The following is a 27,882-nucleotide window of genomic DNA, read 5'->3' as shown; positions in this document are numbered from 1 at the left end:
GGTCCCTCCCCTCTGCCCCACATCTCCAGAAGCATCAGGGTCTTTCAGAGCAGAAAAGGAAACAGGGACCCACTTTTAGGTTAGTTAGTTAGTTAGTTAGTTAGTTAGTTAGTTAGTTAGTTAGTTAGTTTATATGCCGCCCAACTCTAACCAGACTCTGAGCGGCTCACAACAACAACAACAACAACAACAACAACAACAACAACAACAATAATAATAATAATAATAATAATAATAATAATATAATATTAGATTTGTGAGCCACCCAGAATCTTTGGAGAAGGGCAGCTCACAACAATAATAAACAAAGTACAAATCCAATATTTAAAAACACAATTTAAAATAAACACAATAGTTAGAAGAACAATATAAAATGTAAATAGCCATAAAGACAACATACACTGCTCAAATATATATACACAAAGGGAAAATCAAGTCACACATCCTAGATCTGAATGGATGAAATATTCTCATTGAATACTTTGTTCTGTACAAAGTTGAATGTGCACATGAAATTGACTGTCAATTAGTGTTTCTTCCTAAGTGAACAGTTCGATTTCACAGAAGTTTGATTGACGTGGAGTTATATTGTGTTGTTTAAGTGTTCCCTTTATTTTTTTGAGCAGTATAGAATAAAGTAATAACCCTTAAAACCATTCATGCTCGCAATAATAATTTAATAATAATAATTTATTAGATTTGTATGCCGCTCCTCTCCGATGACTCGGAGCGGCTCACAACAGTAATACAATACACAAATCCAATGTTAAAAGCAAAAACTGTTTTAAAGCCCTTAATTAAAAACAATCATACAACCCAAACAAACCATACATAAAACAGAGGCAATCATTACTGGTCCCAGGCCCGCCGGAAAAGTCAGGTTTTCACAGCTTTTTGGAAAACCGGTAGAGTGGGGATACTACGGATCTCCGGAGGCAATTGGTTCCAAAGGGTCGGAGCCACCACAAAGAAGGCCCTTCCCCACGGTCCCACCAGCCGACATTACTTAGTGGACAGGACCTGGAGAAGGCCGACTCTGTGGGCCCTTATCGGGTGTCTGGGTGATTTCCTGAAGTGTGCCACAGAAGTGTGAAAGTTTCATGTCTGGCTCACCCATGTTGCCATCCCTAGTTCAGGACCGGTGAGTAGTCAGGCACTCCCATGCTCCTCTCTTTCCTACATGGGTCCTTGGACAACTTCCTCACCCGAGTGCCCATGTGTGCAAGTGGGGTGACTCTTGGACTCTTAGCCATAAAAGTGCAGGAAAAAAAATGCTGGAGAAATGACTTTTAATTCCTTAAGCTGACTGTGCTCCAGTTAAAATAGGCCTCCCTCTATTTACGGCTCAAAATGCTCCCCTCCTGTCTTAAGAGACACGTAGCTTGGCAGGTCATTAGAAAGGCTGTCTAGGAGAATAAAAGGGAACATGGTTTGTTTGTGCTCAGGTTAAGAATCCTGATCAGACTCGGCGGAGTTTGTGCCTCAGCTGGTTCAGCAGAATTCCATTGCTGGCTCCGTTAGGAGCTGCCTTTGCCCAGGGGGCTCCTCAGAGGAGGGCTGCGTTACTCCTTTTAGTAGGGCATTGGCTACTCTTGGAATGTAGCCTTGTTCTGTAGCAAAGCTATGCCCGGCTTCTAAATGATGGCCTGTCCCCAATTTTGTTGCATCTTGATGCTTCAATTGAAAGATTGAAAATTCATGAGGGTGGCCAGGAGTCTTTCCCAATTAGCTGAGCTTGCTTTGTGCTGGGAAGCTGCCAGAGAGGCTGGAAGGAGAGGTCAAGCGAGGACCTAGCTTGGAGTCCTTGCACAGCTCCCCCAAGATTCATGAAGCCTTCTCTGGCCCTTCCCAGGGGAAGACAAGCGGTCTAGAGCAGGCGTAGGCCAAGGTGGCTCTTCCATTACCTTGTTTGAAAGCCTCTTGAGAGGCTTCAATCCCAAGAAGCAAATCTTGTGTAGTTCCCCTAGAACAGTGGTTGGCAACCTTGGCAACTTGAAGATATTTGGCTGGGGAATTCTGGGAGTTGAAGTCCAAATATCTTCAAGTTGCCAAGGTTGGGAAACACTGCCCTAGAAAACAGATTCCCTTTGTTTTGAGGTGGTGTTTCCAGCTGTCATCGGCCAACCTCCAATTTGCAAATGTAATTACCCTGCACTTTCTGCCTTAAAAAACCCGTGAGGGGGAGGTTCTTTGAGACCCTCTTTAGCAAAGGGGCCCTTTCTCTCCCCCCCCTTGCAACTCCTCTCCGTCTCCTTCCAAGCTTGCATTGCCGGAGTGTGTCTGAAGTTGACCTGCTGTTTCTTGTTTGTGTTGGCCATTCTGTGCTGACCGATGTCCAAAGAAGCATCAGCATGCCTGTGGATGGGGAGAAGTGCATGATGGGCATGGCCCTCCCCCCAAAACCCCGGGGAGTTCCTGCCAAAGCAGTCCAGGTTAGAGGAGGGTCCCAGAAGGCGCCTGGTCCCAGGGGGCCCGGAAGGGAGCAAGCTGCTTGGGCCTGCTCCTCCCTCCCTCCCCCCCTTGCACCTTCCCTCCCCCCCCACTTTGGGAACCTGTCCCAGAGGAGAGAAGAGGTTGTAGAGTGCATGCAGGACTGCAGCCCCCCCCTTCTCCAGCCCCCCCAAGACCTCATCTCAGAACACAGGGCTGACCCACAGGTGGGCTGCTAAGGTGGGACAGTGACGTGTGCTCATCCCCATTGCTCTGAGTGCTAGCGGAGTCCAGCGCAATTCTGCTACTGCACCTGGGCAGGTAGCAAAATCTCCATGGACACACCTGTGTGTCCGCACGCGATTTTTGCCACCTGCCCAGGTGCAGTAGCGCAATTGTGTTGGACTCCGCTAGCACTCAGGGCCAAGGGGGCGAGCACACGTCACTGTCCCACCTTAGCAGCCCCCCTCTGGGCTGACCCACAGCAATGCATGGCAAGTTTAAAGCACGGAAACTGGACTCTTTCCTCTGCCACCGAATGCCCAGGGTTCCAACCTTCCAGATTTCTGTATGTGTCTCTCTGGCCCTTCCCGGCTGCATTCCTTCCTTGGCCCAGAGCTCTGGTCCGAACACGCTGCCCTTCCAAAGAGCCACCCTCCCTCCTCTTTTCAGAGGCCTTTTTTGGACCAATTCACTCCCCCCAGATCTGTTGAACAACAAGGAGAAAGGGCTGTTTTTTCCAATGTGCTTCCCGGAACACACTTAGTATTCCTGGAAAGGCCCAGTGACCCTTTTCTGTCTCTGGAATTCTTTTCTTCTCTCTCTGCACACTCTCTGCCCTTTCTCCTGGCCGACCCCCTCGGTGCCTGCATGAGAACGGGGGAGCCCTTTCGAAACCCCCTCTGCATTTCAATGATACCGTTGACAAAGAAAGGAAGTAGACCCAGGGCTCTCCAGGGCTCCCTGTGGCCAGCCTAGGTGGAACCCCCCCCAAAAAAACAGGCAGCATCTGTGCATAAAAATTCAGAAGCCCTTTCAGGGGTGCTGGAGGGCCATGGGATCCTCTCCCCCAATTACTCCCATTAATTCGGGCCTTTGGGAGAACCCGGCTTCCCTCGCAACCTCCTCCTCCTCCTCTCCTAATCGTCCTAGAGTAGAAACTCCGTAGCCCATAAATCCACTTCCAATTTAGTGTTGCAGCCTGTTCAGACCTCCATGAAGGGGGCGAAGAAGCTCTATGTCAATCTCAAAGCTGATGAAGCCAACTAGAAGGCAGAGACAGAAGTGAAGTCCATGCTGTGAATTGCAGGAGGCCATCGCAGCCAAAAACGGAGTTTGGGGGCCTCTTTTCTCTGGCAAAGTCCCCCCCCAAGACATGTGAATTCAAGCTGGCTATGCCCACCCTGGTCCCCAAGATGAAACCCAACCTGATGCGTCCCTCAGTGAAATGGGGTTTGACATCCCTGCGCTAGACTGAAGGCTGAATGCAAACTTAGTCAAGTTCATAAGCTGACAAATCAAAACGAATATAAGTTGAAACAATTCACCATTCTGACCTTCTGGCAGCAGTAATTAATTCCAGGTTGTGGTGGTGACGTGCTGCCCTTGTTTATAGCCAAGGACTCAGGAGGCGATGGCTTAGGCCTGCCTGGCTCCCTGCACTTCGCTTAGGCAGGTCCACACAGAAATGAAGACCACATTTTGCCTTGCTCCATCTAGGGCAGTGATGGCAAACCTATGGTACAGGTGTGACAGGTGGCATGCGGAGCCATATCTGCTGGCACGCGAGCCGTTGCCCTAGCTCAGCTCCAACGTTCATGTGTGTGCCGGCCAGCTGATTTTTGGCTCGCACAGAGGCCCTGGGAGGGCGTTTTTGGCTTCCAGAGAGCCTCCAGGGGGATGGGGGAGGGCGTTTTTACCCACCCTGGCTCTAGGGAAGCCTTTGGATCTTGTGGAGGACGAAGCACAAGCAATGAGGAGGCTGTCCGACTGGACTCTCTCTGACTCTTTGATGCGTTGGGCAGGTCTTGTCTTCCTCCTGGTTTCATGGCTTGGTTTGAAGAGCAAGTGGACAAGGTAGCAGGGGAGCTTTAGCTGGCTCACCAGCCGTGGCCTTACCTGAAAAGGGAGATGTTATCCCTCGATTAGGGGGATTGAATTTACTCTACATCAGGCTACCCTTGAAGGCCTCCCTCCAGTTAGTCCAAGATATTTCTAGTGGTCAGTCACACTATGGTCAGGTTGCACCTCCACTGTTGAAGTTTTTTGAGCACAATTCCAGGTGCCAATCACTCCCTCGAAAGCCCCATAATGTCTCCTAGAAGCCTCCACCTAGGGAGGGAGCTACCAACAGGTTTACTCCATGGCAGTTCCCCTACTTCAGCCTCCCACTTTCATCTGGAATCAGGTGGAGATTTGGGTCTTCGGGATTTAAGTAGCAACAGAGGTACCTACTCAGTCAATTTTACTTGCTACTCTAAGTACCTGTTTAAATCAAGACATAGATTACTCCTTTAATTGATCACTGAACTGATTTGCATGGCATTTTATACCATTATAACCTGCCCCAAAGTCCTGGTTTTAAATCTCGGAAGTGATTTTATATGTATCACTTTCTTTCAGCGATCACCCGATTCCTGCCGATCGAACCCTCCATAAAATGTTCATTTCTCCTACCGGAGCTGTTCGAAAGGGTCCCCACTCCCCTCCGCTCATTCTCACTCAGGCTGATTGAGGGGCACCTTGATGTTCAAACGTCTCTATCGTGTCTGCTGGCGGAATCCCATCAAGGCCACTTCCTTATTTAGATGTTAACCAGCTTTTTTATATCCTGTCTGGAAACTTGAATAAGTTATTTGCATTATTTAATAGCTCCGCAAGACTTATGCCACGAACACAATATTTTCTTAATTTTTGTTTTAAAATTTTAAAGGAAGGGAAATTGATCGCTGCTCTCAGATCAATTCTGGAAGCCAGAGGAATCATGTTGGGCAAATAGAGATCAGCAGAAGGAAAACCCCTCTCTCCTTTCAGCCCAAACCCTCCAGTGTGACTCATTCGGATGATATTCATTCCTTTAAATGGTGAAAGGACCTAGGAGAAACTTAGTTTTCACTTCTCCAGAAAGATTGCAAGAATATCCAGATGCACAAAGGCCTTAAATAGTCACGTGAATTTAAAAAATGAAAGTAGCCGAGGCTTTTGCATGACATGTTTTTAAGATCCCTCGTGACTATTTCTCCAAATATTTGTTGACATTTATGGGGGAGAAAAGTTGAACTATTCAATTCCCTTTGTTTCGTAAAAGATGCAGCTTTGCTCTCTTTTTTTTCATGGCTCAGGGGGAAAAAAAAATTCTGACAGTGAAAACAACCTGAAAATAATGTGATCTTAAGTCAGTTTGCTCCAAATCCATAGATATAAATAGCTCATTAATCTGAAAGCTTTCTCCTCTTAAGCAGGGAATTGATTGTCTAGATGCTTAGCTCACCCAAACTGGGCTTCCCTGTCAGAAGCTAGTTAGAAGCCAGAACCAGTAGGATGGACAGCACTGGGGTTACTGGTGGTGATCTAAGATCTGCCCAAGCCCTACCATGCATTTACTGCAACTCTACTCTTGCCAATGGAATGTCCCATGTGGGGGCAGAAGCACGGGAGTCTTCTCTTTTTACCGACACCTTTATTACAAGTCTCCCTGTTTCTCATGTTGGAACGTGGAGTTGTTACCCAAGTTGTACTACCCAGGTGCTCCTCAACCATTCAACAAGCTTCACCATTCTAAGGGCTAACAAGAGTCTTTGGCAGGGAGGGAGGCCTTCTCCTTCACAGGAGGGTCAAAGGCTGAAGTTACAAAGATCTTTCTCCAAACACCAGGATGGGAAGGTGGCCTGATTTCACCAGTAAAAAAAGAGGGACACTGGTCGGTTGGGGCTGACACATCACCTTTAGAGTTTGGGGTGCATAGGAATGGGTCACCATCATAGAGCACTTCCCAATCACAGCTTAGACTAGAGCAAGGGTGGGCCAAGTTGGCTCTTCTATGACTTGTGGACTTCAACTCCCAGAATTCCTGAGCCAATCATGCTAGCTCAGGAATTCTGGGAGTTGAAGTCCACGTGTCATAGAAGAGCCAACTTTGCCTACCCCTGGACTATAGTTTCCGTCTATGAAGCTGCTCTCCAAGGTGACAGCTCAATGTCGAAGGTTTTCTCTGGCCCCAGTGCACAAAGTCACAAGAGATCTAAGAACTCCTTGGTTGCCCAGAAGAAGGATCATTTGATGTAAACAAGGCTATGGATGCAGCTGAACCAGTGGCATGATTGACAGCCAACCTCCTTTACTCTTCCCTTGTTCCGTGGCCAGGAGGTCGTCTCCTCCTTGAAGTTAACTTTTCAATTCAGCAACTGTAACTCGAATGGCCAGCAAAGTACCAAAATAAAAGAATGAATCAGCCAGCTGAGAGCCCACATTGTGTAGCAGTGATGGCTCAGCCTTTGTCAACGCCAACCTCAGTTCAGAGCGGAAGGTCTCCTAGGAGCAGTGAGAACATTGTAGAGTTGGGAAGGAAGCAGAAAAGAGTCATCTGTCATTTGTCAACTCAAAACATGCCCTCAGAATATTTCTTTCCCTCCCTCTCAAGGCCACCTCCACCTTCCACCTTCTCTTCTCCCAGGGTTTTTCTCCTCCTCTGGGGTCTCTTGGGTCCCCAAACAAGCACAATGTCTTTGCGGGAGAGCGACGGGCGATCTTCTCCCTCCCATCACTTTTGAGCTGAAAACAAACAGCCATTTCAAACCTAGCGAATGTCTGAACATTCACACTTCAGGGTTTTGGATAACAAAGTAGTTCCAGGAAAGCTGGAGAAGGTTTCTGTGCCCCTCCCTCCAAAAACCCTCCCAACATGTCCTTTATCAGCTTTGAGATGACTTTCTAAGCAACAGACCCTTGGGGATTTTTTCCAAAACATTTCCCATAAAAACACCCAACTCACCCCAACTATAAACCTGGTTTTTTAAAAATACAACCCAGCAGGGCTCTATATTGGCCTGGCCACAAGACTGACATGTATACAGAAACCTGGAAAAAATAACCCCACCTGTCACACGTTAAGCATCTAATGTTTCATTTAAAAGAACCGACTCCTCCACCCTGGGAAATATTGCAGTCACACAAGTTGGGGGGATCCCTCTTGCATGCACTTATGGGTGAGTGGCTTTGTGAATGTCCCCCTTTGTGTTTTGTGCTTTTCAAATAGAGTAGACCAGGGGTCCCCAAACTTGACAACTCTAAGACGGGTGGAGACTTCTGGCTGGAGAATTCTGGGAGTTGAAGTTGAAGTCTTAAAGTTGCCAAGTTTGAAGACCTCTGGAGTAGACCAAGATTTATTTTTTTCCCCTGACACTGTGTTGGTCTTCTTGTAGATTTAAAAGACACAAGAACTCTGCCAACATGTGTGTTTATATATGTGATGTATGTACACACACATGCGTGTCTCTTGGTGGGAATTGTCCGAGGAGAGCCTCCTTTGCAGGCCAACTGGACTCAGAGGGCAAATGGCCCCTTGGGGAACGTCCTCCCCCTCTGTGCTTAAGTGTTTTTGCTTTTCTTGCCCTGTGGAACCTGGAGAAACATGAGTTTGTTTTTATTTGTAAGGCTTTACTCAGTTGCCCAATACTGCCGAAGAGCTGGACTATGGGGACCTCTCAGGTAAGGGCTGGCCTTCGTGTGGTTGTCTACATCTGCTCCATGCCTTGTTTGCATTCGGCCGCTTCTTCCAGCGCAAACCCCTCCTCCTGCAGGGGAGACCCTCCGCAGCATTGCTGGTCTTTGGACCCTGGGCAACCGTCTCCCCCAAGCCCCCCACTCCCACCCCGAGCCAACTCTTCCCGGCTGCCAGAAACGGAGCAACCTTGGTTGCCCAGGATGGGAACATCGGCCACAGTGGCTAGAAGGCTTCAGGCAATGAGGGTGAACCTTTTCTACCTTGGGTGCCGAAATAGTGTGCACATGGGCTATCGTGCATGCACGAGTGCCCATACCCATAATTCAGTACCTGGGGAGGGCAAAAATAGCTTCCCCCACCCTCCAGAGGCCCTCTGGAGGCTGGAAACGGACTCTTTCCCAACTTCTGATGGCCCAGTAGGCTCATATTTTGCCTCCCCAGGCTGCCCTGTAGCCGGAGGAGGGTAAAAACACCCCCTCCATCCCCCTGGAGCAGTGTTTCCCAACCTTGGCTACTGGAAGATATTTGGACTTCAACTCCCAGCATTCTGGGAGTTGAAGTCCAAATATCTTCAAGTGGTCAAGGTTGGGAAACACTGCCCTGGAGGCTCTCTGGAAGCTAAAAACACCATCCCAGGGCCCCTTTGCAAGCCAATCTTCAGCTGGCCAGAACACACATGCACATTGGAGCTGAGCTCGGGCAATGGCTCACATGTCAGCAGATACGGCTCTGCGTGCCACCTATGGCCTCCGTGCCATAGGTTCACCATCTCTGGCTTAAGGGGTGGGGAGAAATGACTGAACAACTTGGGATTTGCAGCTTTGTCATTGGGGATTCTGACTCCTGGTTGGAAAGCCTTCCCCCCCCCCTCAAAACGTGGATTATTTTATCAAAGGTGTAAAGGGAGGGAGCCTCCATATTGCTGCACCCAGGGTTGGGGGGGTGCTTGGCATGGCCACCTGTCCCATCAGCCAGGCGAAGGAGGAGGGTCCCTTGCCTGCCCAGCCAGCCCCCACATTAATTGCACCCCGACTTTATTCCTTTACAGCAAATGGTCCGTCTGCCAGGACAGAGGGGGTGGGCGAGAAGGACGCCCCCTCCCACCTTAATGCCTGCCCTTTGCTTTGCACAGGATGCTGCCCTGACCCCCTCCGCCCCCCCCCCCAGCGCAGCCTGTTCTGTTTGTGCTTTTATCTCCTCATCAGCAGCTGCAAATCCAGGTTAAGAAGGCTGCTGCCTCGCCTGCCTTGTAGATGGTTATCTGTCCGTTCTCTCCCACTTTCCGTCTTAGGAGACTAAGCGGGCTCCTCTTCCTGCAGCCCCCCGAGAGCTTCCTTCCCTTTTCTGCAGGTTGTAGAGCATTGGCACAATCAAAAGGGACCCGTGTAGTTTGATTAACTAATCAAAAACTGATTAGCACCTTTGTTCATTGGGGATGCTGATTAATCAATTACTATTGATTGCAAGCCTGGCTTTGGAAAAGAGATGTCTGGAGAAGCAGCCAATAAAAATTGAGCGCCTGTCATAGGGATTAAATTTATTAAAACAAAATACATTATTTTTTATGAAGCTATCTCGAAATGGGTCACTGAAGGGGAACGTATTGATTGGGGAAGGATGAACTCCTTGAATTTCACTCGCTTAAATTAGAGACCAAATTCAATTATATTGCAAGACAAACTCTGGGTTTAAATAGCCCATCACTAAATTAGAGAAGGCGAGGGGATCAACTGGGCTAATGAATAATGCCAGGCAGTCAGGAGGGTCCCATTCCCCTCTCCGGAGGGCTATCAGGGGAGTAAACATTCCTGAGTCGCCGCCTTAAATGAGGGTCATCCGTCAAGCTTTGAGCCACCCCAGTAAGCGAGACTTTCCTCCAGAGGTTGCCTACATTCCTTCTCCAAGCCGCCTGGTTCAGGGGTAGGCCAAGCTGGCTCTTCTATGACTTGTGGACTTCAGCTCCCAGAATTCCTGAGCCAATCATGCTAGCTGAGGAATTCTGGAAGTTGAAGTCCACAAGTCATAGAAGAGCCAACTTTGCCTACCCCTGGTCTAGTTGGTCTCTGGAAGCCCATCACTGCATTCCAGGAGAAGGAGAGGTTGGATAAAGTCTCTTTTTGCCAGGCTGTGGAAGACACCCTGGATCAGACCCAGCTTTAAATATCTGCAGAAAGGGGACCGTGGGCATCTCTCGCAGTCTTTCAGGGCAGAATCTGGGGTCTCCATCCGTTAGAGTGGGGGTCGGCCAAGTGGGCTCTTCTATGACTCGTAGACTTCCACTCCCAGAATTCCTGAGCCATTCATGCTAGCTGAGGAATTCTGGGAGTGGAAGTCCACATCTTTGCCTACCGCTGCGTTAGAGGAAAGGAAGGGGAGAGATTTCTCGTTGCCTGAAGCAAAGGCTGCTCCTTCTTTCGTTGTGGTGGAGTTGGTGCATCTAGGAAGGTGAAGCCCTTTGGGTGTGGGTCCCACTGGGAGGGGAAACGCCAGGGCTGCAGTTGGGAAGGATGTTTTGGCCCCTCTCTGGATTCTGAGGTTTATTATTTATTAATCTAATTTATATGCCACCCAACTCCTTCCAGTCTCCAGTGCAGCAGCCTTTCCTGGAAAGTTTGATGTGCCCCCAGCTTCCATTGTGCATTTTGTGGCAGAGAGGCCTCGTCTGCCGTTGGGCATTTCCGGGGGTGGCGACTGCAGCATTGTCCAGAGGGGAAGGTGATGGGGAAACCAAAATGTTTCCGCGGGGGTGGGGGTGAGGGAGGCAATGGTGACATGTGCTCGTCCCTGTGGCTCTGAGTGCTAGCGCAATTCTGCCACTGCACCTGGGCAGGTAGCGAAATTGCATGTGGACACACAGGTGTACCTCTTATGCACAATTATGCTACTGCCCCTGCGTACCTGTGTGTCTGTGCGCGATTTTGCTACCTGCCCAGGTGCCATAGCACAACGGCACTGGATTCCGCTAGCACTCAGAACCACGGGGGGGAGGGGGGCAAGCACCGTTCCCCCTTCGCAGCCCCCCTCTGCCTCCGTCCCCCTGATGGATGGCCCTGCAGTCTGCGGGGAGAGGCCAGAGGGGGGCGAGGCGCTCCTGCCACCGAACCTTCCTTTACAACAGGAGCAGTTAGAACTTTTGTAAGAGGAAGCCTTAAATCTAAATTTGCCACAATTAACAGCCAGGCTGAGCCCACTCGGTAACCATCCATCAGCCCTTTCGCTTTTACAGCACAAATGCGGACGGGAGGAACTTGGTCTGGCGCGACCCCTCCCGTTCCCTAAAGAGAACCCGTTAATACCTGGGCCGACATAACTTTAGCCGGAGAAAGCGAGGCCCCGCGGAGCACAAGAGGTAAATCACCGCGACGAAACGTCCTGGGTTCCTTAAGTGCTCGGCTTCTATGGTGCCTTCAACATGTCAACAGCAACAGCAGCTTGTAGACGGTGCTTAGGGGGAGCAAGAGGAGGAAACATGGCTGGAAGCCCCTCTGGGCAGTTTGCACCCAGTTTGCGGGCAGCCTTGTTGTCCTTCCTCTGCCAGCACTCCCAGTATGTGACACAGCCGGTGGTAGAGAAGCCGGTGTGGTTATGGGCAGCCTGGATTTCAAGGGTCCCGACTGGCTCTGAATATTCTCTGTTAGGAGAACCTTCTCTGTCCCCTGTGACCCTCAAGAGCCGGGGTGGCGCAGTGGTTAGAGCCCAGGACTGCAGGCTGCTTCTAACTGCTAACTGTAGTTCAACAGTTCAAATCTGAACACCGGCTCAAGGTTGACTCAGCCTTCCCTCCTTCCGAGGTGGGTCAATTGAGGACCCAGATTGTTGGGGGAAAGAGGCTGAGTCTGTAAACAGCTAAGAGAAGGCTGGGAAAGCACTAGGAAGTGGTATATATGTGCTATTGGAAGAAAGAGGAAGGAAGGAGGAAGGAAGGAAGCAAGGAAGGAGGGAAGGAAAGAAGGAAAGAAGGAAGGAAGCCGGAGTAGCGCAGTGGTTAGAGCACAGAACTTCAGGCTCCTTCAGCTAACTGCTAGCTGTACTTCAGCAGTTCAAATCTCACCACTGGCTCCAGGTTGACTCAGCCTTCCATCCTCCGAGGTGGGTCAAATGAGGACCCAGATTGTTGGGGGAAAGAGGCTGAGTCTGTGAACCACTTAGAGAGGGCTGGAAAAGTACTACAAAGCCGCATGTAAATCTAAATGCTATTGCTATCAAGCCAGGAGATCGTGCCCTCCTCCCTCCTCTTTGGGCTCAGAACGTGGTTAGCTCCAGCTTCATTCCGGGGAGGACGAGGCTTTGAAGCTTTGGGGGACATCAAGGGAGGTGGAGGCAGTTGGGAAGGAGGAAGAATCGGTCACAATGGGGGAAAACAGCTGCAATTCAGCTGAAGTTGTTTTTTTTCCTCAAATGGTCTGCGTTAATAGCTCCTCCATCCCCGATCCCAAGCAAGAAGGTGATTATTTGCAACCCGTCACTCAGCTGTGCAAACAATGTTGGTTTCTTAAAAGTATTTTGAGACAATTTCACCACTGGGAATGGGCCGTTCTAAGCGCTTGTGGGATAATTTTTGTGAGTACGATGTGAGGGAAATGGAACTGGCGAAGCTTAAATCTTAGAAGAGCTAACATCTTTCTGAGATCCCGGCTTAAACTCTGGCTGTAAATGAGATAACTCGTGGTTCCTATTATTGATAGACTTCCAAAGTTTGGCAGTGCATAGTGAAGATTGTACCAATTTGTGGCTGGGTTAGGGTTGTTGTTGTTATGGGAACCATTTTTTGCTGTTTCCATAGCCCCAAAGCGGAGGTCGTGTTGATGCTGTCCAGTTTTGGGGAGTCTCTCCTAGCATTGGACAAGGCGCTTCTGAGCCACAGCTCCAGACCAGGCAGCAGCATCCCCACTGGTGGTCCTGCCCCCCAAGTTGGAGGTCACGGAGTAAGCTTGCAGTGGGAATCTCTGGGGCTCTCAAGGTTGGCCTTCCAGGGCAAAGGCTCTGATGCCAAGGATAGGTTTGTTTCTTGCCCGTTGCACAGCAGGTTCTTAAGTAGAATGATGTGGGGGTTGGTGAATGGCATAGGCTGCTGCCCCTCCCTCGAGAATATGGGATTCTCCTCCCTCCGCTGGTGGCTCTTTTGGCCCGGGCAGAGAGCGCTGGGCACAGGTCTGTCCCCCACCTCCCCCTACCTCTTCCTGGGAGACACCTGGATAGAAACGCTAGCAGGCTAAGATGTATATTAACATCTTAATGAAAACGCCGTGCATGGATCTACGTTTACTGCTCAGTCTGACAAGAAGGAATTAAATGTCAGAAGGATTTGTAGCATCTGTAATTGAATTGGTGCTGAGAAAAGCAAACCTTAAGGAAGAAAGAATAACACATTAGGATTAGCGGAAAATGTGGCATTTTCTCGGAGTTTGCCGGTGAAAGTCTCCCCCACTCAGCCCTGAACTGCCGTCCTTGAGCTTCCGCCTTCCTCTTAAGAGAGCAGGTGGGCTGGGACGGGGCTTTTCAGCTGCCCCTTGTTGTCAAGGTCAAATGATAGTGTTCCACACAGGCCACTCTGGGATTCCCCCCAGTTGTTCAGCAGAGGCGCTTTGGGTACATCAGTCGGCAATGGTCCCCTCTAAGGAAGAATGCTGGTGGACCCCAACTGGTGGACCCCAACTGCTCAATTGCCAGGTGGATCAGCAGATAAATCTTCTTGGACGCTCAAAATACCTCCAACAGAAAGTGATAGATAATATGAAGTAGCCTAAACCAGGGATGGCAAACCTTTTTTTTCCTGGGGGTGCCGAAAGAACAGGCACACACTGGGGAGGGCAAAAACAGTTTTCCCCACCTTCTGGAGGCCAGAAACGGCCTGTTTCCCAACTTCTGGTGGGCCCAGTAGGCTTGTGTTTCACCCTCCCCAGGCTACAAAGGCTTCCCTGGAGCCAGGGGAGGGTAAAATCGCCCTCCCCCATCCCCTCCGTAAGCTCTCTGGAAGCCAGAAACGCCCTCCCAGGGCCTCTGTGTGAGCCAAAAATCAGCTGTCCGGCACACACATGCACCTTGGAGCTGAGCTAGGGCAACGGCTCGCGTGCCAGCAGATATGGCTCTGCATGGCACCTGTGCCATAGGTTTGCCATCACTGGCCTAAACTGTCCATAAATCGTCTTGGCATTTCTTCCATTGAAAAGCTGGACTACAGTTCCCAGAATTCCCCACCCACCTGGCCACGCCTGCCTGTGAGTCCCGGAGGGGATGTCCACCCAGATTGACGTTGCCCAGCCTTGGATGTACCCCGGGGGCTTTAAACCAGCCAGGGTCTGGAGGAGGAACAGTTCCTTGAAGCCTCTCCTCATCCGCAGACCCTCACTCACCAATGAGGATTTAGGACATTGAATTGGGAGAAGCTGCTGTTCCCCATTAACATCAGTTGAAAGGGGGGAAGAACAAAACAAGAAAGCCCAGCTGTTTTTTGGAAAAAAAAAACACCTTTGGGACCAACCACCACTTGGGTCTGGGCACTCGGCAGAGGCAGCAAAGCACAGAACCCCATCCACCCCCAAAGCAGCCAAGAGAGGGACCCATTTGGCCTGTCCCAGCAGGTCCTCCCATCTCCCACCTGAGCCAAAGCTCAAAGGTAGAATTGGGGAGGGGGGATGCTGCTACTGGCTGGGGAATTCTGAGTATTGAAGCCCACCCAACTCAAAGTTGTGAAGGTTGAGAAACGCTGGTCTAGACCAAGCGTAGGCAAAGCTGGCTCTTCTGTGACTTGTGGACTTCAACTCCCAGAATTCCTGAGCCCATCATGCTAGCTCGGGAATTCTGGGAGTTGAAGTCCACAGGTCACAGAAGAGCCAACTTTGCCCACCCCTGGTCTAGAGGCACCTGGACTCACCTTGCAGGCAGAAGGAAGGACCCTTGGGATCTTGTGGAGGACGAAGCACAAGCCTACTGGGCCCACCAGAAGTTGGGAAACAGGCCATTTCTGGCCTTCAGAGAGAGGCCATTTCTGGCCTTCCGAGAACAGGCCATTTCTGGCCTTCAGAGAGCCTCCAGGGGGCAGGGGAAGCTGTTTTCACCCTCCCAAGGCATTGAATTATGGATGTGGGTACTCAGACTCTTTTGGGACCCGAAAAAACAAAGGTTTGCCATCACTGATCTAGGGCCACTTGCAGGTGGAGATTAAGTGGAGCTACATCTGCCCCTGCCTGATCCCCTTCCCTTGCCGTGGGTGGAAGGTTGGGGGTTGACCCACAGCAGGGGCAGCCTCGTTCCCTCTGGCGCCCTCCGGGTTGCCCTTACCTGTCTCCTCCTCTCCCCAGGTGGGAACCAGGGTTTTGCTCTTCCTATCCCAATCAGACAGTTCGCCTGGACAGCATCTAACAGGCCCTCTGGAGAAGACTCTTAATTGGAACTATATTTTTTTTAATTAATGTTCATTTTGCAGCAATTTTCGGCCGGGAGTTATTTACTTACCTCCGAGTGTTTAATCATGGCGCAGATTTGATGCTATTCAGGGGGATCGTAAATCCTTCCCCCCTCCCCACCCGACTGAAAGCCTCCTCTCTCCTCCAAGAAGCCCCCTTACCTGCAGCTGTCACCGAGCGGCACGCTTGATCGATAAACTTCAAACACGATTAGAGGGCGGGGGAGGGGGCTCCGAGAGAGAGGACCCACTCGGGGGAGAGATCAATCTTTCTTAAAAAATGGGCTGGAATTTGCACCACCGGCTCTTCCTGGCGAAAAAGCATTTCTCTCCGGTAGGCGGGTGGGCAGGGGGCTTTTATTGGCCCAGCACTTCTTGTCGCGAAAGATTTAAATGGCAAATCCCTCACATCGGACTTCACAAATCATGTAAAGTTAAAAGAATTTTACCATTTCGGTTGCTGCTGTGCTTAAATTGTAAGGGACGGCCAGTAAATCATTTTAATGGAAGTGTCACGGTTAAACTCGATCAAAAAAAATAAAATAAAAAAGAGGGGGGGAGGGGGGGTAAAGGCGACCAGGGCTGAGCTTCCGTTCCAAAGTCTTAATGTATTAATCAACAGGAGAATAATTGTCTTTTGCTCCCTTATAAATCTGGGCTGCCATTAGAGTTGCAGGGGGGGCTGTTGGAGCCCCTGCCCCTAAATTAAAATTGTTTACATTGCTATACATTAATTTTATGGGCCCATCCCTCACTCGGGGTTCACCACGGCTTCCCCCCAGCTGAGCGAGACATCCCTCTTCCGACAGAGAGCATTTGGGGAGGGGGGGAAGAAAAGAGAGAGCGGCTCATAAAAGCAAATTAATTGCGAGGCAAGATGTTAAATAAATAAAATAGAAGCAATAGGCAATGATGGCTTTTTGTCTTCAGTTCAGAAGAGGTTGAGGGTGCGGGTTTTTAAAAAAATCTCCTATAATGGAGAGGGGCACAAAGGAGAGGGGGGCCACTAAGGTGGAACGGTGACATGTTCTTGCCCCACGTGGCTCTGAGTGCTAGCGGAGTCCAGCACAGTTACGGTACTGCACCTGGGCAGGTAGCAAAATCGTGCGCAGACACGCAGGTGCGCCTGTCCAGGTGCAGTAGTGTAATTGCACTGGACTCTGCTAGCACTCAGAGCCATGGTCACACCTGCGTGTCCGTGTGTGATTTCACTACCTCCCCAGGTGCAGTAGTGTAATTTCACTGGACTCCGCTAGCACTCAGAGCCATGGGGGCGAGCCCATGTCACCGTCTCACCTTAGCAGCCCACCTCTGGCACGGAGAGAGGTTCAGGGTTGGCCCACCGCAATCTTTTCCCCTCCTTGGACAATGGAGAAGGTAGCCTTCCTGTTGCTCCTTTAGAGAAATGTGGCCTTTCTTTGAGGTTGGGGCTGCAGGTACAAGGTGTAGGTCCCCTGTATTGGGAGGGTCCCACAACTAATGTCTCCAGTGCTTCCAATTGCTCCCAATTCTGCGAACGTCCAGTAATTCGAGTCTTCGGAGAGGGGCGGCACACAAACCTAATAAATAATAATAATAATTCCCACCAGCCAGATGCTCCCCAATGGTGCCCAGCAGCCTCAACCCCGGGCTCCCATTTGGGTCTCTCTCGGTCTAAACCCTTTTTTCCCCTCGGGTGCCGAAAGTGCATTCACAGACACTAGCCCTCCTGCACAAGTGCCCACACCCATAATTCAGTGCTCGGAGAGGGTGAAAAATGCCTCCCCTGCCCCTCCCAAAGGCCTACGGAGGCCAGAAACAGCCCGTTGCCCAACACCTGGTGGGCCCATTATGCCTGTTTTTCACCCTCCCCAGGCTTCAGAGGTTTCCCTGGGACCTGGGCTGGGCTTTTGCCACCCCCATCCTCTCGGAGGCCCTGTGGAAGCTGAATTGACTTCCCGGAGCCTCCGTGAGGGCCAAAAATCATCTGGCCAGTGCGCTCATGCGTGCTGGAGCTGAGCTAAGGCAATGGCTGATGTGCCGGCAGGTATGGCTCTGCCTGCCACCTCTGGCGCCATAGGTTCCCCATCACTGGTCTAAACCCTTGGCAACCTTTAAGCCTCGTGGACTTCGGTTCCCAACTCTGGGAGCTGGAAGTCCATCAGTCCTCAGGTTGCCAAGTTGCCGGCCCCCCCTGGTCTAAACTAAGCCCCACCCCTGTGAGGAAGGGCAATGGAGCAATGCCAGGGTCCACCCTCTGACCGTCTTCTCATCATGGCAGATTCTCGAGCGGGAGAAGAGAGCGCCATCACGGCGGTGGACCATGCGGTGATCGGCGGAGTGGTGGCCGTGGTGGTCTTTGCCATGCTCTGTCTCCTCATCATCCTGGGGCGGTACTTCGCAAGACACAAAGGTCAGTGCCAGTGGGAGGCTGGTCGGCAAAGGTGGGATCGGGCAGGGCAGAAGGGTCCTTGGGTCCCCCCTGTCCTCTCCCTGCCTATTTTAGGGTCCCCGGGGTTCTCATAATTTCAGCTTCTTTCGGGGGGTGGGAGCGTAAAGAAGGGCCTGGCAGGGTGGTAGGTGTTAAGGAGTCAGCTGTGCTGCCCCGGCCCAGAGGAAAAACGTGGAGGTAGCAGATACCCACCTAATATCCCAGAGATGTGAGCAGTACTTCAAATAACCAGACCACCTACATTAAATGTACAAATATTATTTACATTTGGCAAATATCGTAGTCAGTAACAGTCCTAGTCGTTGACAAATACAGCAACCAATATTGTCAATACATATACAATGCAGGTCTTACTCAATACATATAGAGACCAACATTAGAACACATAGTTCTTACTACACACAGTAGTCCTTACAATGGAATAGTCATAGAGACAAACCAGCATAGAATCAGAGAGAGAGAGAGAGAGACGCTGCTGACTTCCTCTTATAGCAGATTGCAGCACAAGCCCTTGAGGCAATAGTGTGCTAATTCCTTTAACTGTACATTGCTGGCTACTTATATACAGTGGTACCTCTACCTAAGAATGCCTCTACCTACGAACTTTTCTAGATAAGAACCAGGTGTTCAAGATTTTTTTGCCTCTTCTCAAGAACCGTTTTCTACTTAAGAACCTGAGCCTCCGAAACTGTAACCAGAAAAGGCAGGGAGAAGCCTCCGTGGGGCCTCTCTAGGAATCTCCTAGGAGGAAACAGGGCCGGAAAAGGTGGGGAGAAGCCTCTGTGGGGCCTCTCTAGGGATCTACTGGGAGGAAACAGGGCCTCCACCCTCCCCGTGGTTTCCCCAATCGCACGCCTTATTTGCTTTTACATTGATTCCTGTGGGAAAAATGACTTTCTACTTAAGAACCTGGTGACGGAACAAATTAAGTTTGTAAGTAGAGGCGCCATTGTATTGTAAAAACCCAACTAGTTATACACACAGGGTGAAGCAGAGAAGGTCCTAGCTGAAAGCTTGCCACATAAGATGGGAACCAGGGTAGGCAAGGCCTGGTCGGAAGAGGCTCGGGGGGGAGTTCTGAGTGGGCCCGGCAGGGTCTCTGAGGCCTCCCTTCTCATTGGTGCAGGTACTTACTTCACTCATGAAGCCAAAGGAGCTGACGACGCAGCGGATGCCGACACTGCCATCATCAACGCCGAGGGGGGACAGAACAATTCCGAGGAGAAGAAGGAATACTTCATTTAGAGCCCCCTCGTTCCAGGAGGCGTCCAACGGCCGGCCGGGCGGAGGGAGACCCCGGCCCTCCCGAGAAGATAAAAGACAATGATGTTGGAAGATGCTACCAGCTTACGGCTTTTTTAATTTGTCTCTTTGTGTGTCCTTTCTTTCTTTCTTTCTTTCTTTCCTTTTCTTTCTCTTTTATTTTATTTTTTATTTTTTTCCAAATTTACGGCTGGCAAATGTGTGGGAGTTGAGGAGACCCAACGTTTTGAGAAAAAGAGAAAAAAGGTGTCCTTTGTGAAGTACACTGCTGTGTGACACTTTCTGTATCCTTGGGTTGTTAATTCTCCGACCAAGTTCACCTTGGATTTAGTTTCGTTCCATCCTTTACAGAAAATTCTGTGCCTTGTTTTATTTTTTATTTCCTTGGAGGGAGGGGAGGAGGGAGGGAGGGGGGGAGAGAACCTACCGTTTCATACAATTCTTACTTTATCCCCCCCCCCTCCTAGTCTTTCTTGGAATTGTCTGCTGGAATCCCTTGAGAAGAGATTTGGGCTGGTTGGTTATTGCGTTTGGGTTTCTTTTCATCTCTCGTTTGGTTTTGTTAGTTTTTTCCTCCTCTTCTACTATTTCTTCTCCTCCTCCTTTTCCCCCCCCCCTCTGTTTGTTTGAGATTCTGAGTTCTATTTTGTTGTCGTCGTTTGAAACCGTGTCATCAAAGGAGAACCAGCACACCTTAGATTTCATTGTTTGAAACTGAGTGTATCCATCATCCATCCCAATCCCTTGTTGTAAGAGCTTGGACCAATAGGCTTTGTAGGAGAAGAGGCAGCCGCTGCCTCAGTTTCCAGTGCAGCAAATCGGAGCACCTGGGCTGGTTCTGCTTCTCACCGGGAGCCCAACGGGTGCTCACCTGAGCACCTGCAAGCGAAGTGTGCCTAGGGAGCCAAACCTCCTTTCCGTCCGGGCTTTTGTGCGCTCCTGAAGGTCTGGACGGGCGCCATCAGCCCGCAGGTAACCTTGTCCAAGATCTCCCCCAACCAAAAAAAACGGTTGCCACGAAAGGAAAGGAAGATCCTTTGGGGACGACATTCGTACGAGGGGGAGGAAAGGTTTGAGTTTGGCTCCGATTATTTTGGTTCCCGTCGGTGGCTTCCCCCATTCGGCCCCACATCACTGTCACTTGCTGGAGACAGAAAACTCTGTGAATCGGCCAACTTGTCCCCCCTTTTTGGCTTTTTTCTTTTTTAAAAAAACCCCTTTTCCTCCCTTTGTTTTTTGTTCTGCGCATTCCTTCCGGCCTCGTTTTTATCCCTTCTTCCCTTTGGGGGCTTTGCAACAAGAGGTGATCTCGGCCTTCAAACCCCCCTGCGTGGACGACCCATATTGGGCACCCCAAAGTCAACCAAGGTAGAGGCTGGGCGAAACCTGCCACGCCTTTGGATGCGATTGTCGGACAAAGTGCAGTGGGGGGGGGGAGTGGAAGAGAAGTGAGGCTCGGTCTCCGGCTAGGCAGCCCCTGTGCCTCTGCCCCCCCACCCCCCAGGAAATCAGCGCAGCGGCTGGCGGGAGAACTTTTCATTTGCTTGATCCAAATTCTTTTCAGGCTGAGTGGGTGTGCAAGACAGAGAGACAGAGAGAGAAATATTATTATTATTATTTCACCTGACTTCCAAATGGAGCCTTGGGTCCCTTCCCCGGGCTTCACTTCCACCTGCCAATAATGTGTCAATCTTTCCATGGTGGTGGAAGCAGTGAAGAACTAACCAACACTCCCTTTTCCTGGTGGGTAGTTGGAAACCTAAAGCTTTCTTCTCTTCCCCAAGGCTGGCAACGGAGACACCTCCCTCTCCGAAAGCCTGGGGCAGGGGTAGGCAAAGTTGGCTCTTCCAAGACATGTGGACTTCAACTCCCAGAATTCCTGAGCCAATCATGCTAGCTCAGGAATTCTGGGAGTTGAAGTCCCCGTGTCGTAGAAGAGCCAACTTTGCCTACCCCTGGCCTGGCGGAAGGAGGGAGGAAGCATTGCTCCAAACCTAAGACAAGGTCTCTCAACCTTAGCAACTTTAAGACAAGTGGACTTCAACCGCCCAGAATTCCCCAGCAGCAAGACAAGGCTGGAATTCTGGGAGTTGCAGTCCACTTGTCTTAAGGCTGCTAAGGGGGAAGAGCCCTTTGGGAAACGGGGGCTCTCCGAGAAGACCCCCCCATTGGAAGCAGGGTTGAGTTACAGGGAAGCATTTAAAGGAGATGGACCGATAGATTTGTATGGCTGTCCTGTTATATACTTGCAAAGATTTATGGTGGGGGAGGGGTGGGAGGGAGAGAGAGACTAGCATCTCTTTAGGTCAACATCTTTTTTTTAGGAAAAAAGAAAGGCTTTTGAAAATATTTATTTTTAAATTATTGGCAGAAACCTTTAGATGTCCAACTTTCGCTGGAGAATTTGGCACGCGAATCTCGTCCTTTTTAAAAAGAACCTTCCCATCTTCCCTCCCCCGACAACCCCCCCCCCCGCCCCCCTTGCCATCCTTAAGCCATGAACCCAAACCCGGCCTTGGGCTGCCCCCCCAACCCCTTTTGTACCACACCCATCTTGTTTCTCAGCCTTCGGCACCACCAGAAACCCCGGTCGGGGCTGGGGTGGGGGGCACACTGGCAGGCAGGCCATGGACAGCTTCTGAATGGTTTTTCCAGAGGGAGGGGGCCCTTTTTTTAAACCACCACCGATCCCAGAACTGGCACATCCTCTGCGCTGAGCGGCTCATCTTTGTTTTGGAAAAGTGTACAGTAGTGCGGTGTTTCCCGATGTAACTTTGACTTAATACTGTTGAGATGTCTCAGGTTCACGTGTTTTGACTGGTGTTTCCGTCTCAGGTAGATTGCAAACTTTTTGGATCCCACACCTTGGAAGAGACCGCCAGGAGCACAACCCTGCCCTCCCCCGAAGGAAAGGATGGGGAGGGGGAGATAGCCCTCCATCACCGCCCGGGAAGGAGGGGGCTCTTTTGAGGAGGGGGTTCGCAGCGGTTGCTCCTGCAAGTGTTCTGTGCACTGTTTGAAATGTATTGTTAGCTATTGATTTGTGCAGGCTTAGATTCCAAGAGTTGAGGAGTTGAGAAAGAACAAACTTGTTTCGGGGGCTTTGGTCCTTCGGATGTGGTTTTATTTCTTCCCCCCTTTTTTCCTTAAGACCGAGCAAAAAGGAAAGTTGCGGAGGGAGGCGAGGGGTGCGTAGCTCATGCCAAATAAGCTTGTTCTCGACTCGCCCTTAGACCTGTTTTGATTTCGCCCCCTTAGGCCGATTCTGTTTAAGGTGTCCATGGATGATGTTACAGTGTAAGAAAACGCATAACCATCTCTTCCCATTCACATTTTGTATTGGTTCATGTATACCATTTTTACAAAAGAGAAAGAAGTACTACAAAGTATCTGTCTTCTTAATAAAAACAAATTAATGTTACAAAACTAGCTCCGAACCCCGTTGGTGCTTATTTCTCCCTCGTGTCTTCCATGGCTCACACTCTGAAGCTGAGAAGGTTTTGCCCACGGAACCCCCTGCCAATGCAACTTTGAGACAAGTGGACCTCAGAACTGCTTCTCAATGGTTGTTGGTGGCACCAGAATTTATCCAGAAGGTCAGACTGAGGGCCTTCCCCGATCCAACAGCACTGAAAAACCTTGTGAATCTCCAAAATTTGGCCTCTGCTTCCTTCATGTGTCTAGGACAGTGATGGCGAACCGTTTTTCCCTTGGATACACGCGCAGTATCACACATACGTTAGTGTTCACACCCATAATTCAATGCCTGGGGAGGGCCAAACATCTTCCCCACCCCCTGGAGTCCCTCTGGAGGCCAGAAACGGCCTGTTCCCCAACTTCTGGTGGGCCCAGTAGACTCGTGTTTCATCCTCCCCAGTCTCCAAAGGCGTCCCTGGAGCGGGAGGAGGGTGAAAAAGCCCTCCCCCTTCCTCCTGGAGGCTCTCTGGAAGCCAAAAACGCCCTCCCAGAGACTCTGTGTGAGCCAAAAATCAGCTGGCTGGCACAAACATGCCCATTGGAGCTGAGCTAGGGCAACGGCTCATATGCCAGCAGATTTGGCTCTGCATGCCACCTGTGGCCCCTGTGCCATAGGTTCGCCATCCCTGGTCTAGGATCTTGACCAGCAGTGGTCCAGAAGACCTTTTCTCCGATGGGTCTGCCTGCTCAGGGCTCCCACAGTGACATTGACGAAAGCCCCGCGAGGCCAACGGGTAGAGTGAAAGGCCTCTGGATTCTGGGCTTCCTTCTTCCTCGGGGTGTGCCGTAGTGTTTTCAAGCTTGCCCTTAAATTATTTGTGATGAAATGCTCTCCAATGGAGCTGCAGGGGAGATTTTAATTCCCTGACAAGCCTCCGTGGTTTCTTGTCTGATTTCAAAGGAAGATCAAGGGAAGCCCGCTTCCTTCAGGGCGGGCACTGGAGTTGGCAGGTGACGTTTCCTGCGGACATTGGTGTTGGCAGGGAGGCGAGATGGGCCCTCTGATGGCCCCGTCATTCATCGTCCTATGAAAACCATAAAAGGAAAAGTGTACTCGATAGGAGAGAGCGCTTCCTCTGGAGAAATCGCGCTCTTTGCTGCTAGAAAAAAACAGCCTGTCGTTCTCAACGTCTTGTCCTTCGTCAAATGGAAGCTTCATCTGATGATGTTTTTTGAGTGTCAGGATGAAGGGAAAAGGGATCTGGACTTACCTCTCAGGATTTGGTTCTTTCCCTTGATCTCCTGTCTGGTTTGATCTGCTATCTGGTTTGAGCCCACTTAGTACTCTCATAGCCCCTTTCTTCTCCTTGGCTGAGCTGTAATAGAAAAGGTGGCAAGAAGAGACAACCAGCTGGATTTCTTTGGGCAGAAACAGCTGGTCTAAAACTGAATGGTTGCTCATTCGCTTTTCTTCCTAAGCTAAACTTGAGTGAGTTGAACTTGAGGGCCTGCTCCGAGATGTCTTTCCTTTGTTCATTTGTTCCAGAAGAGGAGGTTTTTCTTGAATAATTGCTGGCTTGAATTGGATCAAAATCTAGACTGCTCGGCCTATTTTCCCAGGCAATCCCTATAGAATTGAGTTCATGTTGGGTCAATGGTCACCCCAACATTCCCAGTCTTCTTGAAATGGTCCACCTTTAGCTTTGGGTTTCAGTTGCTCTTCTGTGTCCCCAGAATATCTGAGTACATTCTAAGGAGCAAACGTCAGCCGTGATGCAACTCCTGTGGGCTCCAATCCCATACGTGACATTGTCATCTTGTCCACAATGAAAGTCAACATTTGTTTGGACAAACTAGGCGGCCCTCCTCTGGATTTGATGGCCAAGCAGTTGACCATTTGCAATCTGTTCCACAAAATCCGAGTGTCTGCTTTCCTGCAGCTCCACGGGTTTAGAAACATAGAAGATTGATGGCAGAAAAAGACCTTATACTATTTCGTGTATTTTATCTTAGGATGGATCTATGTTTATCCCAGGCATGTTTCAGTTCAATGACTATGGATTTACCAACCATGTCTGCTGGAAGTTTGTTCCAAGCATCTACTCCTCTTTCAGTCAAATCATATTTTCTCAGGTTGCTTCTGATCTTTCCCCCAACTGACCTCAGAAGGGATTCCTGGGTTTGCAAATAGGATTATAAAATAGCAAACCACCAGGCTGATGTGAATCTACCAAAACATAGCAACAGCTGGGGTTCTCCAAAAGCTCAATGCTAGCTCCTCTTCCCTGGTTGATATTTGTTCATGTCCATAAGGAAAAGTAACTGTTTGGCCAAAACATATTGACCCAGGCTTTCAATAGGGAACAAACCACAAAGTCTTTAGATGTCTCCTTTTATAAGAGGGTGCCATGATGTGGAGCTTTTCAAACACTTTCCTAGTTCTTTGGATTGTGGGCCAGAATTATTTCATGAGCCTGTGGCTTTACCACGGCTTATCTATGAAAGGAGAATGCCCAAGTCTCTGAAGCTGGTCTTTAAAGCCGGGAAAACAAGAGGCTCAGCCACAGGAGAAGAAATCAAAGTTTGCTGCTCCTTTCTAGAGACTGGCTGCCTTCTCCTTAATATGCCTGGTTGCTTCGTTTTCCCCAACCCCATCGCCTTAAATCTTCCTTAAGTGATATCTCCTCAGGTTAATTAATCTCCAAGCTTAAACTTGCTGTGAGCAGCAGGCAGTCGGTCCCGAAGTCAGCAATGCTACGATTGCATCTCCTAATGCTGTTTATCCTGCATTAGTGTTTACTTAAGGAGAAAATTGATCTGTAATTGATATTTCAATCTTCCAGAGCTGATGTGGGGAGAGACTAAAAAAGCAGACTTTAGCAACACAGAAAAATTTGCATGTCCATCTCTCTTCGGCTCTGCCTGTCCCATATTGTTGATCCAGTTCTACAGAGGAATCATTGTGTCTCTCATCTGCACCTCTATCACTGTCCGTTTTGGTGCTGCAACCCAACAGGACTGACACAGACTTCAGAGGAGAATCAGAACTGCAGAAAAAACAATGGCTGCCAACCTGCCTTCCATTGAGGACCTGTAGACTGCACGAGTCAAAAAGAGGGAGGGGAAAATATTGACTGACCCCTCACATCCTGGACATAAACTGCTTCAACTCCTACCCTCAAAATGTCACTACAGAGCCCTGCACACCAAGACAACTAGACACAAGAACAGTTTTTTCCTGAACGCCATCACTCTGCTAAACAGATAATTCCCTCAACACTGTCAAACTATTTACCACGTCTGCACTACTATTTCTACTAGGTTTTTCCCATCATTCCTATCACCCATTTCCTCCCATTTAGGACTGTATGACTAAACAAATAATTCCCTCAACACTCTCAAACTATTTTCTACGTCTGCACTTCTATTTCTGCTTTATCCCTTTTTCTAACCAACGGCAGCATTTGTAAAAATCGGATTCTTCTTTATTTTGAATTTCCAGCGTTAATTTATCCTTGGCTCTTCTGTGACATATGGACTTCAACTCCCAGAATTCCCAACCTAGTGTGATTGGCTCAGGAATTCTGGGAATTGAAGTCCACAGGTCATAGAAGAGCCAACTCTGCCTACCTTTGGTCTGGGATGATCTAAGACCCTGAGCACATTCCAAGCCAATGCTCCAGTTCCCTTTGCCCCCTGAGCAGCTTTCGCCCACCGCAAAAATTGGAGGTCCTCTTCAGGGTTTTAGCCTGCAGGGCTCCCTGGAGCTCTCCTTGGTCCTGATTTGGCTGCCTGCTCTGCACAGAATGGCTGATGGGGCTACTTGCTGGCTTCTTAAGTGAGTGGCCCGTTCTAAACTTCTCCTTGTGAGTTCAAGCCCCCTGCCTAGATGTCACCCAATGAGAAATCATTGGGTTTTCTGTGTGAGTCTTAGGTAATCAGAGCATTCTCTTACTCCTTGTATTTTATCTCATAAGATCCCTAGTTGGACCCTCAAGCCCTCTTTGTAAAAACGTCTCAAAGTAGTTTGAGGTTCCCTGCTGCTCCTGCCTCCAGCCTCCCTCTGCTTTTACCTCCGCCCCCCACCAGCTAAACCTAATCCTAGACGTGTTTCTTTCTGATGGTTTACTGAGATACTTTCAGTTTACAAGAAAGTCCATGACATTACACAAAAGAGCTGTTTTTTTATAATAAAAGGAGGAGGGTTGGAAGTTTGACAATTTCTGGTCCAAATCTGCATAAGCATTAAATATTATTATTATTATTATTATTATTATTATTATTATTTAGATTTGTATGCCGCCCCTCTCCAGACACTCATAACAATAAAGGAGAAAAGAAAGCTTTAGTTCATCTGCCCCCACAACCCCTTGCCCTGTGTAATAATAATAATAAATAACAACAACAACAACAACAACAACAGAGTTGGAAGGGACCTTGGAGGTCTTCTAATCCAACCCCCTGCTTTGGCAGGAAACCCTACACTACTTCAGACAGATGGTTATCCAACATCTGCTTTAAAACTTCCAGTGTTGGAGCATTCACAACTTCTGGAGGCAAGGAGTTCCACTGATTAACTGTTCTAACTTTCAGGAAATTTCTCCTTAGTTCTCTCTCCTTGTTGATGTAACCACAAACCCTTTTGAGAAACTCAGTTGGATAAGAACTTCCTATCTTCAGGTGTTTTCCAGAGCTATTTCACAGCCTCCCTTTGGTTTCCAGAGACTGCAAAAACTGTGTGTTTGCTGTGGATGCTGTGCGTTGTTCTTTGGCTGAGCCGAGCCATTATTCTTACTCTGTGCACATCCTCTTAGAAACACCTGAGGTTTATGTGGCTGCCCGGCTAGAACCAGCGAAATCTTTTGTAACCTAATCTGACTGCAATGCATCTTTGGACGACTTCCAAGAGAGGCTGCAATTCTATTACAGCTTCCCACATACTGCACGAGGTGGAACGACCGAGCGAGGGAGAGAGAGAGAGAAAGCGCAGCTCTGTTTGGGGAATATTAGAACCATGTGCATTGAGACAACAAGGTTAAATCATTCTGTTGTGTTTCACTGCAGAGCTACAACTTGGAACCCTCAGATGGATCCTGCGGTGCTCTTTTTTTTATTTTAATTTTTTTTAACTTTTATTGAAATACATCGATCAACACAATACACAAAACAACACAAAGGCATTTAAGAAGAAAAGAAAGTTGGATGAAAGTGAGG

General features: G+C 49.4%; 1 protein-coding gene across 1 annotated transcript in view; it reads left to right on the top strand.

Moving 5' to 3' along the window:
• The window catches only part of CADM1 (cell adhesion molecule 1), a 218,155-nt gene extending 195,475 nt beyond the window's left edge, over window positions 1-22,680 (top strand). Inside the window, 3 exon segments of the mRNA XM_070765600.1 lie at window positions 8,083-8,136; window positions 17,818-17,949; window positions 19,115-22,680. Of these exon segments, the coding sequence (XP_070621701.1) occupies window positions 8,083-8,136; window positions 17,818-17,949; window positions 19,115-19,233 (305 nt within the window). The 3' untranslated portion in view covers window positions 19,234-22,680.
• The last annotated feature ends 5,202 nt before the right edge of the window (window positions 22,681-27,882 follow it).

Source organism: Erythrolamprus reginae, chromosome 12 (genome assembly GCF_031021105.1).
Source record: "Erythrolamprus reginae isolate rEryReg1 chromosome 12, rEryReg1.hap1, whole genome shotgun sequence".
Taxonomy (NCBI): domain Eukaryota; kingdom Metazoa; phylum Chordata; class Lepidosauria; order Squamata; family Dipsadidae; genus Erythrolamprus; species Erythrolamprus reginae.
The sequence above is the reverse complement of the archived record's forward strand: the minus strand, read 5'-3'. Positions and strand labels throughout refer to the sequence as shown.